The 18,904-nt window shown below is 36.1% G+C and overlaps 3 protein-coding genes across 10 annotated transcripts; 2 read left to right on the top strand and 1 right to left on the bottom strand.

Annotated features, from left to right (window-relative positions):
- Positions 1–1,841: 1,841 nt before the first annotated feature.
- On the top strand, positions 1,842–7,150 carry LOC112726346 (putative disease resistance RPP13-like protein 1). Of its 3 annotated transcripts, none has more exons than XR_011868997.1 (3): positions 1,842–5,627; positions 6,019–6,091; positions 6,687–7,150. XR_011868997.1 is itself a non-coding variant. In XM_029290484.2 (2 exons), the coding sequence occupies exon 1, from the start codon at positions 1,973–1,975 to the stop codon at positions 5,621–5,623; it is 3,651 nt and encodes a 1,216-aa protein (XP_029146317.1). In that variant the 5' UTR covers positions 1,902–1,972; the 3' UTR covers positions 5,624–5,627; positions 6,019–7,150. The 3 variants fall into 3 exon arrangements, 1 of the variants encoding a protein (XP_029146317.1); XR_011868996.1 differs by having other exon boundaries at positions 1,870–5,627; positions 6,679–7,150; XM_029290484.2 differs by having other exon boundaries at positions 1,902–5,627; positions 6,019–7,150.
- Positions 7,151–7,955: 805 nt separating this feature from the next.
- On the top strand, positions 7,956–13,930 carry LOC112729079 (putative disease resistance RPP13-like protein 1). Of its 6 annotated transcripts, none has more exons than XM_025779452.3 (5): positions 7,956–12,268; positions 12,516–12,563; positions 12,655–12,738; positions 12,875–12,966; positions 13,431–13,930. In XM_025779452.3, the coding sequence occupies exon 1, from the start codon at positions 8,414–8,416 to the stop codon at positions 12,248–12,250; it is 3,837 nt and encodes a 1,278-aa protein (XP_025635237.1). In that variant the 5' UTR covers positions 7,956–8,413; the 3' UTR covers positions 12,251–12,268; positions 12,516–12,563; positions 12,655–12,738; positions 12,875–12,966; positions 13,431–13,930. The 6 variants fall into 6 exon arrangements, with proteins under 6 accessions (XP_025635237.1, XP_029146315.1, XP_029146316.1 ...); XM_029290482.2 differs by having other exon boundaries at positions 7,993–12,268; positions 13,439–13,930; XM_029290483.2 differs by having other exon boundaries at positions 7,993–12,268; positions 12,516–12,543.
- A 185-nt stretch (positions 13,931–14,115) lies between these two features.
- LOC112726348 (probable serine/threonine-protein kinase At1g01540) lies at positions 14,116–17,380 on the bottom strand. Its single transcript, XM_025775702.3, has 7 exons — positions 16,648–17,380; positions 15,696–15,800; positions 15,487–15,609; positions 15,231–15,401; positions 14,991–15,120; positions 14,663–14,872; positions 14,116–14,542 (listed from the first exon to the last, which is right to left on the bottom strand). Exons 1-7 carry the CDS (start codon positions 17,256–17,258, stop codon positions 14,384–14,386), a joined length of 1,509 nt encoding a protein of 502 aa, XP_025631487.1. The 5' UTR covers positions 17,259–17,380; the 3' UTR covers positions 14,116–14,383.
- Positions 17,381–18,904: the final 1,524 nt, after the last annotated feature.

Consider the following 18,904-nt stretch of genomic DNA (forward strand, 5'->3'; position numbering starts at 1 on the left):
AGAAGTGATATTTGTTTCATCCAAATGTTCATGATATGACTAATTAATTTTAATTTAATTTTACGTATTTTAATTTTGTTTATTTAGTTACTAATTTGAATTTTATGTCAGAGGATTTAGAGTTTTCTTTATTTAACCTAAAGTTGAGTGAGTTTCTTCGATTTAATTTCCAAACCAGTGAACAAATTATATTGAGGTATTTCTTTCTTATTGCATCAAGTAATTGAATACAAAGAGAATCAGTTGATCTTTTATTCAATTTCTTGATGCAACAAGAAAGAAATACCTCAATCTAATTTGTTCATTTGGAAATTAAATCGAAGAAACTCACTCAACTTTAGGTTAAATAAAGAAAACTCTAAATTCTCTGACATAAAATTCAAATTAGTAACTAAATAAACAAAATTAAAATACGTAAAATTAAATTAAAATTAATTCGTCATATCACAAACATTTGAATGAAATAAATATTACTTCTAAAAATCTAAAAAGAATATTTAGTCTCTACGTGTAACCCTACTATTAATATTTAGTCCCTAACCATCTAGAAAAGGACCTGGCGTCCCTTGACCATTAGAAAATAACAACACGATCCTTATCCATTCTCTAGTGTGACTGAAAGGACCCTCTTGTCGGTTTTCAGGTAAAAAATAACCGGAAGTACCGGTAAGAGGGTCCTTTTGGTCACACAGAGAGAATGGTTAAGGACCGCGTTGTTAATTTCCAATGGTGAGGGGCGCCAGGTCAATTTCGTAAATGGTTAGGGACCGGAGAGGGGTTTTACTCTAAATAATAAGGAATGGATTAAAAAATTTTGCATTATGGAGGACCAAATGATTTTTACACATTTAATATGTCAAAAGCTATACATTTGCATCTCTTCTATAATTTATCTTGGAGCATCTTTCAAAGAGAAATTATATTAAGTGTTTGTTATTTGTGTGAATAAATATTTTAACTTCCAACTCTTCATAAAAAAAAAAAAAAAAATAGACATTATGGTATTTCTTAGAAGGTATGTGTTTGTTATCAGAAATTGTAAAGAAAGTGGAACTGAGCATAATAACTATTTAGTTGCTTAGTTGATACTCCTAACTTGTAAGAGAAAGACATAACAAGAACAGATATCCTTAGCACATAGCAACATAAGTAATTAAAAACAGAAAAAGTAAGGAATCCGAACTCGAAATATATAACATTGCAGAACTTTTGACAAGTGAGAACATAATCAATACAGTGGTATGGGGAAAATTTATCAACTAATAAACAAGATAATATTATACATGATAAAGTAGAAGTTATTTATTATTGACGAATAGACTAACATGAATATTCTTTTGTTAATTGTCCTTCTGCCAAGAAATTATGAGAACTACAACTATCAATATTGATGGCTTATTTATTTCTTCCTTTTCTTGTTTCTACATGAAGATACGAAGGTGGCTACCATGCTTGTGGATTCTTCTGGATTGTCAAGCTTACCAGCACTGCTTTGAATATCATGTGGTTTCTTAAACTTCACACTAGTCTAATGATTAAGAAAGCAAAAGTAAGAAAATAAAACAAACACAACATAAGAAGACTAATAAAAATACAAAAATTATTACCACAGCAAAGCCAATGTCTATTGCCAACAAATTATAACCTTATATTATTGCCATAATACCATGATCCATGTGCAACTTCATGCTCCTTAGTTTTATACAATATTTTTGCTATTTAACAATGTGTTGCTTCTTTCAAACAAGAATTAACAAATGGAGTTAGTGCAGAGCCAGCTAAGCACTCCTCTGATACCGAATTTTTTATAGTTACCTTGGCGATACCACGTGATTAAGAAAACCCCTCTATTGACTTCTTTTTTCACTTGATTAAGAAAACCGCTCTATTGACTTCACTGCACCCTGCAACCGTTGTTCTCTTACCTTTCTCTGCAAATCCATTCATTTTCTGTTGTTGTTGAGATCATATCATGGCTGGTGCACTTGTTGGTGGAGCTTTCCTCTCTGGCTTCATTAACGTTGTCTTTGACAGGCTCCTTACAAAAGATGCGGTCAACAAGGTGTTTGGCAAGAAGCTTGGTTCTGACTTGGTTCAAAGGCTGAAGACTGCTCTGTTGGGTGCTGAAGCTCTTGTTGCTGATGCTGAGATGAAGCAGTTTGGAAATCTCAATGTGAGGAAGTGGCTCGATAGTCTCCGGGATGCTGTTTACTGTGCTGAGGACTTGCTTGATGCTGTCCTCCTCAAAGCCACCACTCAAAAGAATGCAAGTTTTTCCTGGTGGTCCCCTAGCTTCTTCATCAACCAAGATAGAGATGACATGGTAGACAAGATTGAAGGGGTGGTTACAAGAATTGAGGATCTTGGAAAACAAAAAGATTTCCTTGGTCTTGAAAAGATTCTCACTGGTAGCTCATCATGGAGGACTCCATCCAGTTCTCTTGTAAAAGGGAGTGTGTATGGCAGGGAGGATGACAAGAAGGCCTTAATCAAGATGCTGAATGACAACAATGAGCATCACTTGTCTGTGATTGCTATTGTTGGCATAGGTGGGGTTGGTAAAACAACTTTAGCCCAATGGCTGTACAACAACGAGGAGTTTATGAAGGGATTTGATCTGAAAGCATGGGTTTGCGTTTCAGAGAAGTTTGAAGTTGTTGAGACTACAAGGAATGTCATAAAGCAGATCCATGGAGGTACATGCAGTCTCGATGATTTCAATTCACTTCACAATGCTTTGAAAGAAGAATTGTCCAATAAGAAGTTCTTTATTGTTCTTGATGATGTTTGGAGTGATGATGGTGACAAATGGAGTAATTTTATGACCCCTTTCCAACAAAATGGGAATAAGGGAAGTATTGTTCTTCTGACTACTCGGGAGGAAAATGTTGCTTCCGCAGTTCAAAATTGTCAGCCTTATTTTCTCTGGGAGTTGTCGGAGGACTATTGTTGGTCAGTGTTTGCAGAAAATGCATCTTTTCCACAGTCAAATGGGAGAGCAGCACTTGAAGAAATAGGTAGAAAGATTGTCAAGAAGTGTGATGGCTTGCCGTTAGCTGCAGAAACACTTGGTCGCTTGTTACGTACAAAGCATGATGTTGAGGAATGGAACAAGATACTAATGAGTCATATTTGGGGATTTTCTTTGGAGAAGAGTAAGATTATTCCAGCATTACTGATAAGTTACTTCCATCTGTCTCCACATTTAAAGCGTTGTTTTGTTTACTGTGCTTTATTTCCCAAGGATTATAAATTTGAGAAAGATAAATTAATCCTTTTGTGGATCGCAGAAGATCTTTTACCACCACCAAAGAGAGGAGAGAGTTTAGAAGAAGTTGGTTGTGAATGTTTTGATGAACTAACTTCCAGATTATTTTTCACGAAGATTAAAGACGGTAATGATTATTTTGTGATGCATGATCTCTTGCATGATTTATCAATATTCCTTGCTGGAGATTTCTATTGCAACTCAGAAGAACTTGGTGAAGAGGAGGAGATAAGGATTCAGACTCGGCATTTGTTTGTAGATTTAAGTCGTTGTAGCTCAAAACTTTATAATTCTATTTCTAAAGTAGAATCTTTGAGAACATTATTATTGTATGGCGGTTTCTCATCTCCCAACTGCAACATTGAAGCGGCAACATGTGAGATATTATCAAAGTGTACATACTTGAGAGTTTTATCCCTTACAAAATTTGATCTGGTGCCTAATTCAATTGGAAAATTAATCCATCTGCGCCACTTAGATTTGTCTTACACTGGTATAAAGACATTATCCAAGTCGTTGTGCAACTTGTCTAATTTGCAAACCTTGAAGTTGTATCATTGTCGTAAGCTAACTACGCTGCCTAGTGGTTTGCATAATCTTGTTAGTTTGCGGCATCTTGATATTAGAGAAACTTCCTTGAAAGAAATGCCCAGAAAAATGAGCAAATTGAAGCAGTTGCACGTTTTAAGTTCCTTTGTCGTTGGCAAGCAAGAAGACAACGGAATCGAGGAGTTAGGAGGGCTGGCAAATCTTCATGGATGCCTTGAGATTAAGAAGTTGGAGAATATTGTTGATGTGCAAGAAGCAAAGAGGGCAAAGATAATGGATAAGAAGCACATTGATGAATTATGCTTGGAATGGCTTCCAAGTAAGGATTTGGTTTCAAGCAAACAAAAAGAAACAGACATTCTTCATAACTTGCAACCGCAGAATGGGTTGAAAGAGTTGAAAATCAAGGGATACAAGGGTACAATATTTCCAGATTGGTTAGGGAGCTGTTCCTACGAAAAGATGACACGTGTATCTCTAAAGTCTTGCAAGAATTGCTGGATGCTGCCTTCACTTGGACAGCTGCCATCTCTTAAGTCCCTAAGTATTGAAGGTTTCGAGCAGCTGAGGTGTATTGGCGAAGAGTTTTACAAGAATGAAGGAGATCATCATTCTTCGCATATTGCACCGTTTCCCACACTGGAGACTTTGGTATTTGATAAGATGCCATGTTGGGAGGTGTGGCACGTATCTGAGTCGGAAACTTTTCCTCAACTTAGGATGCTTGAAATAAGAAGATGCCCAATGTTGAAGGAAGAGATGCTTAATCAGGTATTCTTCGGAATAGTTTCTTCCTTGTCGGATGTTTCCAAAGTTCGCAAACTACGTATAGGCGACCACTTTATAGAACGGCACACCGAGGCCATGTTTCTTGATGGGGATACTTTAAGAATTAGGGGAAGTAAATCTGTGATGGAGTCTGCATGGAAGGCAATGATCAGCATCAACCATCTAAGTTACCTCCAAGAAATACGCATCTGGAGGTGTAGAAAACTAGAATTCCCCCAGCTACAGCAGCACAAGTATGATTTGGTAGAGCTACAAATACTAGACAGCTGTGATTCACTGACCTCCTTGTCGTTGGATGCCTTTCCCAATCTCAAGAATCTCCAGATATCATGGTGTAGGAATCTGGAATCAGTGACAATGTCAGAGGCACCACACGCTGCTCTTCAACGTCTCTCCATCCGTGGATGCGACAAATTAGTATCATTTGCAGGAGAAGGACTGGCTGCACCCAACTTGACTCATCTCAATGTTAGCAGGTGCTCAAAGTTGGAGGCATTACCACGTGACATGAAGAGTCTACTCCCAAGTTTACACACTCTCAAGATATATGGTTGCCCAAACATTTGCAGGTTGCCAGAGGGTGATTTGCCGCCTAACTTGAAATCACTTGGTGTGGGAGGTTGCGAGGAACAACTGAGGGATCTATCATGGATGGCCAACTTGCACGCCCTCACTCATCTTATCATTAGAGGTTCTGGTTGTGATAACGTGAAGTCATACCCAGAGGTGGGTTCGCTGCCTCACCTTCCCTCCCTTACGACTCTTTGTATTGAATACTTTGATAATCTGGAGACATTGGAGTGCAACGAGCTTCTCCACCTCACCTCCCTTCAACAACTACACATTTCATTCTGCATCAAGCTGGAGAATATGGAAGGAGAAAAGCTGCCTCCCTCTCTCTTGCTACTTCAACTTACAAGGTGTGGCTTGCTGGGAGAACACTCCAAGAACAAGCATCAACTAATCTGGTCCAAAATTTCCCACATTCGCACCATTCATGTCAAAAACGGATTCTGAGTAGGTAATTTTCTAATCTCTCATGTTTGTCATTTCCTTTATTTTAAAAACAACATGCTGTTTTTCACAGAGGGAAAAAGATGATAGCTTGATTTGTGGAAAGAAAACAGTTAAAAAAATGGTGTTTATTTCTTTGCCTAATCTTTATGTTTATGCTTAACCAAATTCATTGTACATATCAAATTAAATGGGGCTATTAAAATGGTTTCCAAGATTGAAAATGTAGTTGTTTCTAACCCTTTTTTTCTATCAAAGAGTTAGCTATCTTTTTTAGAAGATTCAAGGTAAAAGGAATCAGCATGAGGTGTATAAGCTTTCAAAATAAAAGGATCAAATCATTGCTGTATAATCTTTTCTAACAGTAACTATTTCTTCCTTGTTTTGTTTGTATACAGTGATATATCAGTGCCCAGCATTTGGTAACATATTGTACCATATCTATCCTTATCATCAGCGAGAACTAGAAGGGTAAGTTGTGATTTATGCTTGCAACTGCTTGCTAGATTTTAACTCTTTTAAATAGATGAAGAGTTATTTTCATATTATTATACACTCATCTAATGCCTTGTATAATTTCTTTTGGACACGTTATCAAACAGGTTTTACATATACTGAGCTACATAAGATCAGGAAAAATATATTATTATTATAATATGCAGGGGTAAAATATTCAAGAAGAAATCTTGTCTTAGAATATTTGATCTTTTGGGACTTAAAGGGGATGGCTACTGCTACTCTGTTCTAAAATGTCTATACCGAAAATCCTTTCTTTATAACTTGTAATATTATGCCAATCAAATTATGCTTGTGGTCACTTTATTTTCTATCGAACTGCATTTGACTTCCCCTTTGCAATTTCACTTTTTTGGTGGCATTTATGTTTGTTAAATATCATTTCACTGCTGATCCTAAAATCAAAAGAATGTTCCAACATTACTGCAGTACTAAGCATTTCACAAAAAAGTGTAGAAAATAAAAAGAACTGAAAGACTATAGAATGATAATTTTCTGATGACAAACTCTTAGTCTTGAAATGTTATTAATTTGTGTATTAGTGTGTCAGGAGAAAGCCTCTGAGCTCTGCATGAGATACATTGAGGAATAAGCAGCAATACAGAAACATGGGAATACCCTTGCTGTCACTTGACCAGAGAAGGTCAAATATTCTGAAAACAGAAGCAATGTCTATTGCAGAAAAGAAGAGGGAAACTTGAAAGCTAAAATGTTGTGGATAGTTAGTTGCAATGGTCAATACAATGCATATATGAAGAGGCTTGATTGAGTATGATTAAGTTGTCCCTTTCAGCAAGTATGAGAGATAAACCGGTGAACCGACAATACCAATCCGATCCAATATTCTGATATTCAGACCGCATAAGATAAAAACCGGTGAAAACCGGTCAAACCCGGACTGAACCCCTGTCTTCAGGGAAATAGAAGTCATCCATTGACCATTACCGTGGACTATTATTTTTCGTATTAATATAGATGCAAATTATAATACATATACATATCTTTCATCAAATAGTTTATTTCTATTTAATTTATTTTAATTTTAGTTATAAACTCACTCATTCTTAAATTAATTATATTTTTATTTAACAATAATTATAAATTCACTCATTTTTTTTATAATTATACAATATCTATTAATATTATTTTTAAATAAATACTTGTAATATATAACAGTATAAAAGATATAAATTAATTAATTATTAAAATTTAAAATAATAACTATTTTTATATAAAAATAAAATAAAAATATTTATGATAAAGTAAAATTAACAAAATACTTATTGTTTTTGTTCCGTATTGTTTTAGAATAGTTAGATATTCTTAAAATATTAGTGAAAATATATTTTTTAAATTTTAATTTCACATTTTTTACTATTTTTTATTTTTTATTTATATAGGACTGGGTTAATCGGTTCAACCATCCATCGGTTGACCAATGATCCAATGACTCAGTAGTTTGACCGGTTCGATCATCGGTTCGGTTCTGACAACTATGTCTGAAAGTAAAAAGTCAAAATTTAGAGGATCCAAATTCAAAATACCATAACTCTCAATCTGATGCTGAGTAGTAACTAATATGCTATATAGCATAACTACTTTTTTTTTTCTAGTTTCCTATGGTATTCTCGAACTGCTAAGACTTAATTAAGTGGATTAGTGAGCTAACTATCATCCCAACCATCTTGGTTTGCATAATTACTTCTATTTGATATGTTTGAGAGAGACCAGTATAGTAGTACTGTTGATATTTGAACCTGGTCCCATAACATAACACGTTGCTTGAAAGTTGAAACTTTCCACAAGACGAGTTGAGGTCAATGTCCTCTAGCTAACAAGTTAGAAGCACCACACAATCATAAAGGGAATACACTGAATGAAGCTGAATTATTCGAACTTGGAAGAAGGACCAACCAACTCCTCATCACATCACATTATACGAAATTTCCACAAAAATCTACAATTTCCACGTCTAGCAATCACATCGCTTGTTTCAAAGTTTTGGAAATGAAAGGTAACAACAAAAATGAAAGGCAAAAATGAAAATTACGTTGCAGGAACCTTCCAAATTCCAAAATAACAATCAAATTATTAGCCCCTCAGACCCTGTATGGTCAATTGTCTTTGTCTTATTGCCAATAAATTATTGAGAACTACTTCTTCATCTTCACTGTAAGCTTTGATAAACCAATACACAGTTCGGTTACGAAGCCTGCAAGCGTTGCATTTTTACTCACCTTCATATCTAAATTTCCGATCACTTGTTGAGATCATATCATGGCTGCTGCACTTGTTGGTGGAGCTTTTCTTTCTGGCTTCATTAATGTTGTCTTTGACAGGCTCCTTACAACTGATGCTGTCAACTTGGTCCTGGGAAAGAAGCTTGGCTCTGACTTGATTCAAAGGCTGAAGACCGCTCTCTTGGGTGCTGAAGCTCTTGTTGCTGATGCTGAGATGAAGCAGTTTGGCAATCCATCGGTGAGGAAGTGGCTCGATAATCTCAGGGATGCTGTTTACTGTGCTGAGGACTTGCTCGACACTGTCCTCGCCAAAGCTGCCACACAAAAGGAGGAAAGTTCTTCCTGGTGGTCCCCTAGCTTCTTCATCAACCGAGATAGGGATGACATGGTAAAGAAGATGGAAGGGGAGGTTAGAAGAATAGAGGATCTTGGAAAACAAAAAGATTTCCTTGGTCTTGAAAAGATTCCCACTGGTAGCTCATCATGGAGGACTCCATCCACTTCTCTTGAGAGAGGGAATGTGTATGGCAGGGAGGATGACAAGAAGGCCTTAGTCAAGATGCTGAAGGACAACAATGAGCATCACCTCTCTGTGATAGCTATTGTTGGCATAGGTGGGGTTGGTAAAACAACTTTAGCCCAATGGCTGTACAACAATGAGGAGGAGTTCCTGAAGGGATTTGATCTGAAAGCATGGGTTTGCGTTTCGGAGAACTTTGAAGTTGTTGAGACAACAAGGAATGTTATAAAGGAGATCTCTCCGGATACTCAATGTCTTGAGCACTTCAATTCACTTCACCATACTTTGAAAGAAAAATTGTTGAACAAGAAATTCTTTATTGTTCTGGATGATGTTTGGAGTGATGATGGTGACAAATGGAGTAATTTTATTACCCCTTTCCAATATGGGAAGAAAGGAAGTATTATTCTTCTGACTACTCGCGGGAATAATGTTGCTTTAGCCGTTCAAAATTGTCGCCCTTATTTTCTCAGGAAGTTGTCGGAGGACTATTGTTGGTCAGTGTTTGCAGAAAATGCATCTTTTCCAGAATCAAATGGGAGTGCAGCACTTGAAGAAATAGGCAGAAAGATTGTGAAGAAGTGTGATGGCTTGCCATTAGCTGCAGAAACACTTGGTCGCTTGTTACGTACAAAGCATGATGTTGTGGAATGGAACAAGATACTAATGAGTCATATTTGGGGATTTTCTGTGCAGAAGAGTAAGATTATCCCAGCATTACTAATAAGTTACTTCCATCTTCCTCCACATTTAAAGGGTTGTTTTGTTAACTGTGCATTATATCCCAAAGATTATAAATTTGTGAAGGATGAATTAATCCTTTTGTGGATGGCAGAAGCATTGTTAACACCAGAAGGAGGAAAGAGTTTAGAAGTAATTGGTCGTGAGTATTTTGATGAACTAACTTCCAGATTATTTTTTACAAAGAATAATGACAGGGATGATTATTTTGTGATGCACGATCTCCTGCATGACTTAGCAATATTCCTTGCTGGAGATTTCTATTGCAATCTAGAAGAACTTGATAAAGAGGAGGAGATAAGGATTCAGCCTCGACATTTATGTGCAAATTTATGTTATTGTAGCTCAAAACTTCATAATTTGATTTCTGAAGTAAAATCTTTGAGAACATTATTATTATTTGGCGATTGCTCATCTTCCAAATGCAACATTGAAGCGGCAACATGTGACATATTATCAAAGTGTAAATACTTGAGAGCTTTATCTTTCTGTAAACGCGGTGTGGTGCCAAGGTACATGAGAGATTCATCCTTCAGTATACTTGTTGTGGTGCCTGATTCAATTAAAGAATTAGTCCATCTGCGCTACTTGGATCTGTCTCGGACGAATATTAAGACATTGCCAGAGTCTTTGTGCAACTTGTCTAATTTGCAAACCTTGAAGTTGTATTATTGTTGTAAGCTAACTACACTGCCTAGTGGTTTGCATAATCTTGTGAAGTTGCGACATCTCGATATTAGAGAAACTGCTTTGGAAGAAATGCCCAAAAAAATAAGCGAATTGAAAGAGTTGCACGTTTTAAGTTCCTTTGTTGTCGGCAAGCATGAAGACAATGGAATCCAGGAGTTAGGGAGGCTGGAAAATCTTCATGGACCCCTTGAGATTAAGAAGTTGGAGAATATTGTTGACGTGAAAGAAGCAAAGAGCGCAAAGATAATGGATATGAAGCACATTGATGAATTATGGTTGGAATGGTCTTCAGGCGAAGATATGGTTTCAGACACACAAAGAGAAAAAGTCATGCTCGATAACTTGCAACCGCACAATAGGTTGAAAGAGTTGAAAATCAAGGGATACAAGGGTACAATATTTCCAGATTGGTTGGCGAGCTGTTCCTACAACGATTTGACAAGTGTATCTCTGAAGTCTTGCAAGAATTGCTGCATGTTGCCTTCACTTGGACAGCTGCCATCTCTTAAGTCCCTAAGCATTGAAGGTTTGGATCAGCTGAGGAGTATTGGTGAGGAGTTTTACAAGAATGAAGGAGATCATCATTCTTCGCATATTGCACCGTTTCCCTCACTTGAGAAATTGAAGTTTGATGACATGGCATGTTGGGAGGTGTGGCACGTATCTGAGTCGGAAACTTTTCCTAAACTTAGGAAGCTTGAAATAAGAGATTGCCTAATGTTGAAGGAAGAGATGCTTAATCAGGTATTCTTCAGAATCGTTTCTTCTTTGTCGGATGTTTCCAAAGTTCGCAAACTACGCATAGGCAACTGCTTTATACGACCGCCCATCGAGGGCATGTATCTTGATGGGGATAGTTTAACAGTTTGGGGATGTGAATCTGTGAGGGAGTCTGCATTAAAGGCAATGATGAGCATGAACCATCTAAATTGCCTGCAAGAAATGGACATCTCATGGTGTTCCTCTCATGTATCCTTTCCGGGCAATTGTTTTCCCAAATCTTTGCAAAAGCTGGAAATCCGGATGTGTAGAAAACTAGAATTCCAGGAGCAACAGCAGCACAAGTATGATTTGGTAGAGCTACTAATACACAGCTGTGATTCACTGACCTCCTTGTCGTTGGATGTCTTTCCCAATCTCAAGAATCTCAAGATACATAATTGTAGGAATCTGGAATCAGTGTCAATGTCAGAGGTACCACACGTTGCTCTTCAACGTGTCTCCATTACTAACTGCGACAAATTAGTGTCATTTGCAGGAGAAAGACTGGCTGCACCCAACTTGACTCATCTTGAAGTTAGTGGATGCTCCAAATTAGTGTCATTTGCAGGAGAAGGACTGGCTGCACCCAACTTGACTCATCTTCGTGTCACACATTGCTCAAAGTTGGAGGCATTACCACGTGACATGAAGAGTCTACTCCCAAGTTTACACTCTCTCCACATATATTGTTACCCAAACAGTTGCAGGTTGGCAGAGGGTGATTTGCCGCCTAACTTGAAAAAGCTTCATGTGGGAATTGGCGAGCAACAAATGAGGGATCTATCATGGATGCCCAACTTGGACGCCCTCACTCATCTTACCATTAGAGGTAGGGAGTGTAAGAACATAAAGTCATACCCAGAGGTGGGTTCGCTGCCTCACCTTCCCTCCCTTACCACTCTACATATCGAACACTTTGATAATATGGAGACATTGGAGTGCAACGAGCTTCTCCGCCTCACCTCCCTTCAACAATTAATAATTCAAAAATGTTGGAAGCTGGAGAATATGGAAGGAGAAAAGCTGCCTCCTTCTCTCTTGCGACTCAAAATTGAATACAGTGGTTTGCTGGGAGAACACTGCGAGAACAAGCATCAACTAATCTGGCCCAAAATTTCCCACATTCCCACCATTCAAGTGGACTTCAAACAAATTGTCTGAACAGAGATTTCTGAGCAGGTAATTCTCTAATCTTCATGATTCACACAAGCTACCACAATTAAATTCACACATGCACAAGTCATACCAAAAAAATGATAGCTTGATTTGTGGAAAGAAAACAGTTAAACAATGGTGTTTTTTCTTTGCCTAATCTTTATGTTTATGCTTAACCAAATTCATTGTACATATCAAATTAAATACGGCTATTAAAATCGTTTCCGAGATTGAAAATGTACTTGTTTCTAATCCTTTTTTTTTTTATCAGAGTTACCTATCGTGCTAGAAGATTCAAGGTAAAAGGAATCAGCATGAGGTATATAAGCTTTCAAAATAAAAGGATCAAATTATTGCTGTATAATCTTTTCTAACAGTAACTATTTCTTCCTTGTCTTGCTTGTATACAGAGATAGACTGTCCAACGTGCTATCTGAAATCATTGGTAACATATTGTACCATATCTATCCTTATCATCAGCAAGAACTAGAAGAGTAAGTTGGGATTTATGCCTTCAACTGCTTGCTGGATTTGTAACTCTTAAGTTGAATAGATGGACAGTTATTCATATTATTATACACTCATCTAATGCCTTGTATAATTTCTTTTGAACACGCTATCGATAAACAGTTTTCCCAAGGTGAACTCGATTTAGCTAATGTTGTTAAAAGGTCAAGTTGCGCATCAGACAACAATTTCATCTCTATCAACTTCACTAATTGGTGAGTATCAATCTTTTTTTCTTGAAATTATTATTTTTAGATAAACTAGAATATAGGCATACCATGAATTTAGCCAATGGTCTTTATCCTGGTATGTGCAGTTTGGCCATATATTAAGCTACTTAAGATTCTGTTCTGAAATGTCTATATTGAAAATCTTTTCTTTCTAACTTGTAATATTATGGAAATTAAATTATGCTTGTTGATCACTTTATTTTTCTCTCTAACTGCATTTAACTTCTTCTTTGCAATTTCACTTTTTGGTGGCATTTATGTTTGTTAAATATCATTTCACTGCTGATCCTAAAATCAAAACAATGATCCAACATTACTGCAGTATTATGCATTTCAGAAAAAAAGTGTAGAAAATAAAAAGAACTGAAAGACTATAGAATGATAACTGTGTGTTTGGTTTTTCTGATGACAAACTCTTAGTCTTGAAATGTTATTAATTTGTGTATTAGTGTGTCAGGAGAAAGCCTTTGAGCTCTGCATGAGATACATTGAGGAATAAGCAGCAATACAGAAACATGGGAATACCCTTGCTGTCACTTGAGCAGAGAAGGTCAAATATTCTGAAACCGAAACAGTGTGAATTGCAGAAAAGGAGAAGGAAACTTGAAAGGTAAAATGTTGTGGATAGTTAGCTGCAATTATCAATACGATGCACATATGAAGAGGCTTGATTGAGTATGATTAAGTTGTCCCTTTTAGCACATAATCTTTATATAAATTCAAACCATATTTACATTACATTCATTCAAACCAGCAAGACCAATTCCCACAAGCATCCAATGATGATGATGATGCAATGATATTTCTTCTATCAAGATAGCTGGATGGTAGGCCTAGCATTAATGATAGTGTATAATATTCATTTTTCTTGTTCTTCATGTGTATTTATTTACCACTCTTTCTGTATAAGATGACTCGCATTCGATATTCGATCCAAGTTACATAGCAATAGAATGATGAGTACATAATAAATACATAAAGAATAAATAAAGACAAAAAAACAAAATCATACAAACTTTGCTCTGGGTCTAATGCTCATAACAACTACACTCACAAAATGACAAGCACTTAATTTATGATGGGGCCATAAGTTATGATGGACCAGAATGAGACAAAGGTAGTTTAATACTACAGTTTGAACAACTTGAAAATATTAATACTTTTTATTCAACACTTGAGCTACTTTTGTCTTATAAAGCAGAAGGACATCAAAATTTTGATTTTTAGTAATAATGAATATGAGTATACAATGAATCCTAAATTGTGGTGGGAGAGGAAATTATGCAGCAAAAAATACACTCATTGCATGTTGTCCAGATTGAGGTAGAAATTAATATAGGCAAACTACTAAAACCAAAAATAATAAATACATAGCTACATTTACCATTTAACAACTATCATCTCAATCTAGTGGGATGGGCAAGATTTTACTACTATTATCATCTTCGCTTTGATCAGTGATCTCTCCACCTATTCGCTTCCTATCTCTGCTAGAGTCCTTTTGCTCATGATGATGATAATTGCGATGGGATCGCGACGATTCTCCTGCGGTCCTCTGCTCCTACAAGAAAGAATGATAAAGTAGTGATAAATGAGAATCAGATTATAGCAATGCTGAATCATCTTGTTTTTGCTCTCCAGTTATGTATAATACAGAGTTCAAGAAAGGGAAAGAACATACATCACGGAATAGGATGTCGTCGGCCTCAAGCATGTGGATTATGTGTCCGATTTTAGGTCTCTTTGTGGCATCAGGATCAACACATTTAAGAGCAACCAACAGAGCAAGCTTAAGAGCCTTTGAAGACGGCTTTTCAGGAAGGTTCGGATCAATGAGTTCCTCTGATTTTCTATTGCCAACCATAGTTTTCAACCACTCAATTAAATTAACCTGCAAATATACCAAATTCTAGTTAGGAAAACAGAAAAAGAGAGAAAATAATCAGCACAGAACAGTGTAAGAAGATTAAGACCAAAACTGTATGCTATTATTGGTTATAGCCTCTAACCTCTCCTTGGGGTTTACTATAATCAACGGGACTTCTTCCGGTAATTATTTCCATAATAAGTATCCCAAAGCTATAAACATCACTCTTCTCAGTCAGCATTCCAGTGCATGCATACTCCGGTGCAACATAACTACAGAACAAGAAAAGAGAGAACATGAACTTTGAAGCCTAAAATATTTGAGTATAGAAAGTGAAACTAACTGATAAGAAAGGGAAACTATTTGGTTAACTCATACTAACCCAAATGTCCCCATCACTCGGGTTGTGACATAGCTATGATCAGAACAGAGAAGCTTAGCGAGCCCAAAGTCAGAAACCTTTGGGTTCCATTGGCGATCAAGGAGTATATTGCTTGATTTCACGTCTCGGTGGACAACTTTTGGTTCGAGCCCCTCATGAAGATAAGCCAATCTGAAAAACACACATTACTGTCAACAAAACATTTCATGCAACAACATGCGAAGAACTTCAAGCAGATTAAGATCATGATCCCTACCCTTTTGCCGTTCCCAAGATGATGTTCATCCGGATATCCCAAGTCAGAGGGCTTACAGAATCAACATCCCCATGCAGCCACTCGTCCAGATTTCCGTTGTCAACATATTCATACACAAGCATCCTGAGAAACATATCAAACTTCAAATCTTACTAGTCTTGAACTTTTTAGCTTTAATTTTTTTCAAATGAAATGTCAAGAGTTAATACCTGTATGCGCCCTCAACACAGTATCCAAGCAATCTAACAAGATTCTTGTGCCGCACACGACCAATAGCTTCTACCTCTACCCTAAATTCTCTCTCAGCTTGTCCCCTAAAATGAGTCAAACGTCAGGTAGTGCTTACTTATATGCAAGAGTAAGACCAGATAACCTTCATTATATTGAAAAGAGTAAACAATCAAGGGGAAAAAAAATCCAAAACATGACACTGCAAAACTTTTGACAAGTAACAACAATAAAGAAACATAGTTGTGATTCTTTTCTTCACATCAGTGGTAAGTCATGCTACCTTGAAATCAAATTATTAAGAAAATAAGTCCAAAAGAAGAAAGAGAAACATTGTATTTCATGTTCCTTCCTCTTGATTCAAAATAACAAAGGCCTATAATTTCTTCACCATCTGCAACCAAATTGAAGAAACCCGAAGACGCTAAGTACACAAATTTACTACGGCCAACCATGAAACACACCAAGTATATTGATGATTACGAAACAGAATACACCAACCAAGTGAATGAAACAGGATGGAGCAACTGCCAAAATTTGTTGCAGAATAAATTATACTAGAATCATTTGACCAATCCTCAGGTTAACTGATTCAAATTTCAACATCTTTATTAGACTCTAACCAAATTAGTTGAAAAAGCACAAACTTTCACCATCAATTAAAGTAAGCAAGAACACAACACAACACAACATAACATAAAGAAGTCAATTTTGATGCACAGTTTTGTGTCTACATCCAATTAATTATGTATTATCAAGTCATCAAAAATAACTACAAACATAATTGGACGAATGTGTAAACAGTTTTATCGTTTTCAGTACATCATAATTAAATTCTTATACTAATGAACAACATATATGAATTGAATTTGTGATGATCAAATGCAAAACTTAGCAGAGAGAGAGAGAGAGAGAGAGAGAGAGAGAGAATACTTGTTATTCAAGAGATTCTTAACAGCAACATTGGTACCATCAGAGAGAACACCACGGTACACGATTCCATAGCCACCTTCACCGATCACATTCTCCTCACACATTCCTCCAGTCGCATCCTCCATTTCCCTCAGCGTAAACCACTTCCCCCAACCAAGATGCGAAACCTCTGGTCCCGCCGATACGCTTCCACTCCCAAACGACGACGTCGTTTCGCACACGCTTCCTCCTCCTCCTCCTCCTCCTCCTCCGCCGCCGCCGCCGCCGCCGCCTTTGCTTTCTCCGCTTGAGAAAGCCACAGCAGACACCACCCTGCGGTGCTGCTCCGCCGCCGCAGCTTTTCCGATGTCGAGGTGGAGTTCATGCGGTTGAGGATTGGGAGGAGTGGAAATGATTTCCTGGATTTCCTTGGAGACGAGAGGAGTGAGAGGCTTGTGGTTGCGGCGGTGGCGGCGGTTGCGGCGGGAGGTGAAGCAGAGAGAGAGGAGGAAGAGGGAGAAGACGATGAGAGCGCCGACGAGGATTCCGATGAGGACCCATAGACGGAGGCCGAAGATGGAAGTGCGCTTTGAGAGCTGTGTTTCTACGAATGCTGCGTCGTAGACTGACATTGTTACAAGTTCGAAGTGAGAAGTGATGAGTGTGTGTTTCTCTCAGAGAGAGAGAGAGAGAGAGAGAGAGAGAGAGAGAATCAGAATCTGAGTGAGTTCAAGTGAGAGAGACGGAGAGAGTGTTCAAAAGAAAAACTTTCAAATAAATTATAAAAAATATAAAAATACGATTATTATCAACTACTGTAAATTTGAAATTTTTTTATTTTTTTTATTAAAGAAATACTCGAATTCGTAACTTCTAAAGAATATGGAGAGGTTATAATTATTTTTTAATTATAAAACAAAGAAAATATATACTTGATTATTAAAAAATACTAAGTCAAAACAAAATAGTATTTATTATAAAAGATGTGTATATAATAAAATTGATAAAATATTTTATAAAATTCTAATCATTGTTCGTAAATTTTGTATTTTTTAAAAAATATATTATATATATTAAAAATTATAATATTTTACTAAATCCCAATCTTTTTAAGTTTTTTCTCCTTATTTTGTATAGTTCAATGAAAAATTAAAAATTAACAAAGGTAAGGAAAGTACTTTGTAGGCTAAAAATTTTTATTATGGAAGATAAATTCAATTCTGTTGGTGGTGCATAGGTTTTTATTTTGATATGAAAATCAGTAATCAGTAGGTCCAGATTACTTTGTAAGTTAATTTTTAAAATTTTGTTAATATCAAATTGGAGAGTCCAATTTGTTTGTTGTGACTTTTAAAAAAAATTCATAAATCAGATAATCCGATTTTTATTCTTAATAAATTAGATGGTCTGATTTTTATTCCCAAAAAAATCAAAAAATTTAATTTCTACATTTTAAATAAAAAAATTTCATATTTATCATCCATAATTCTAAAAAACCCTATTTCCACCCCCAATATCAAAATAATTTGAATACTTTGTAGGTGAGAGGACAATAGTACATCCTTAATATCCGCAACAATCAAAGGAGTAATAAGGAATCAGATTTGGAGAAGGCTCTTCAAACGAAACTGAAACTGAGTTAGCTTTATTTCTGACAAGATATTTTTGTTTCCATAAACACATGAACAAAAGTCAAGATTCACATGCCACTTCCTCCATATCAACCTTTATATTTAAACTACTCTCTTTATAAAATGAGGTTATATAATGTCACGCATGCTGCTTAAGATTTAAGAAAAGAAAACATAAATAATTATAGAAGAAATTATTTCTAGTTAATTTTCATATTATAATTATGTATATATGTTGATACCTTTAAGCTAATAACATCATTTTAGCAAATCAGTTAGATTGGTTATGATTTAAGTTAGTTGTAACTAGCTGTAACATTATTTTAGCAAATTAGTTAAATTATAAAATTTCGCTTTAGGTAAAGATCTAACTAAAAGAATAATTGCCGATGAATAATAGCTCAAATGACATAGTCTCCTCATACTCAATTAAGAGGTTGCGGGATCGAATCTCCTATCTTTAGTAAAAAAAAATAAATTAAGAGAATAATTGAGACTATTGTATCAAGTTTTTTCATAACAATTTCTATTAGAAATAAATTTTCTAACATTTGATTCCGTACCACTGAAAAGTTTAGCAGTACATTTGAAAGATAGCCCTAAAAAAAATGAAATAAATTCTCAAATAATTCGTTTATATGGATCAT

Source organism: Arachis hypogaea, chromosome 12 (genome assembly GCF_003086295.3).
Source record: "Arachis hypogaea cultivar Tifrunner chromosome 12, arahy.Tifrunner.gnm2.J5K5, whole genome shotgun sequence".
NCBI classification, from domain to species: Eukaryota; Viridiplantae; Streptophyta; class Magnoliopsida; order Fabales; family Fabaceae; genus Arachis; species Arachis hypogaea.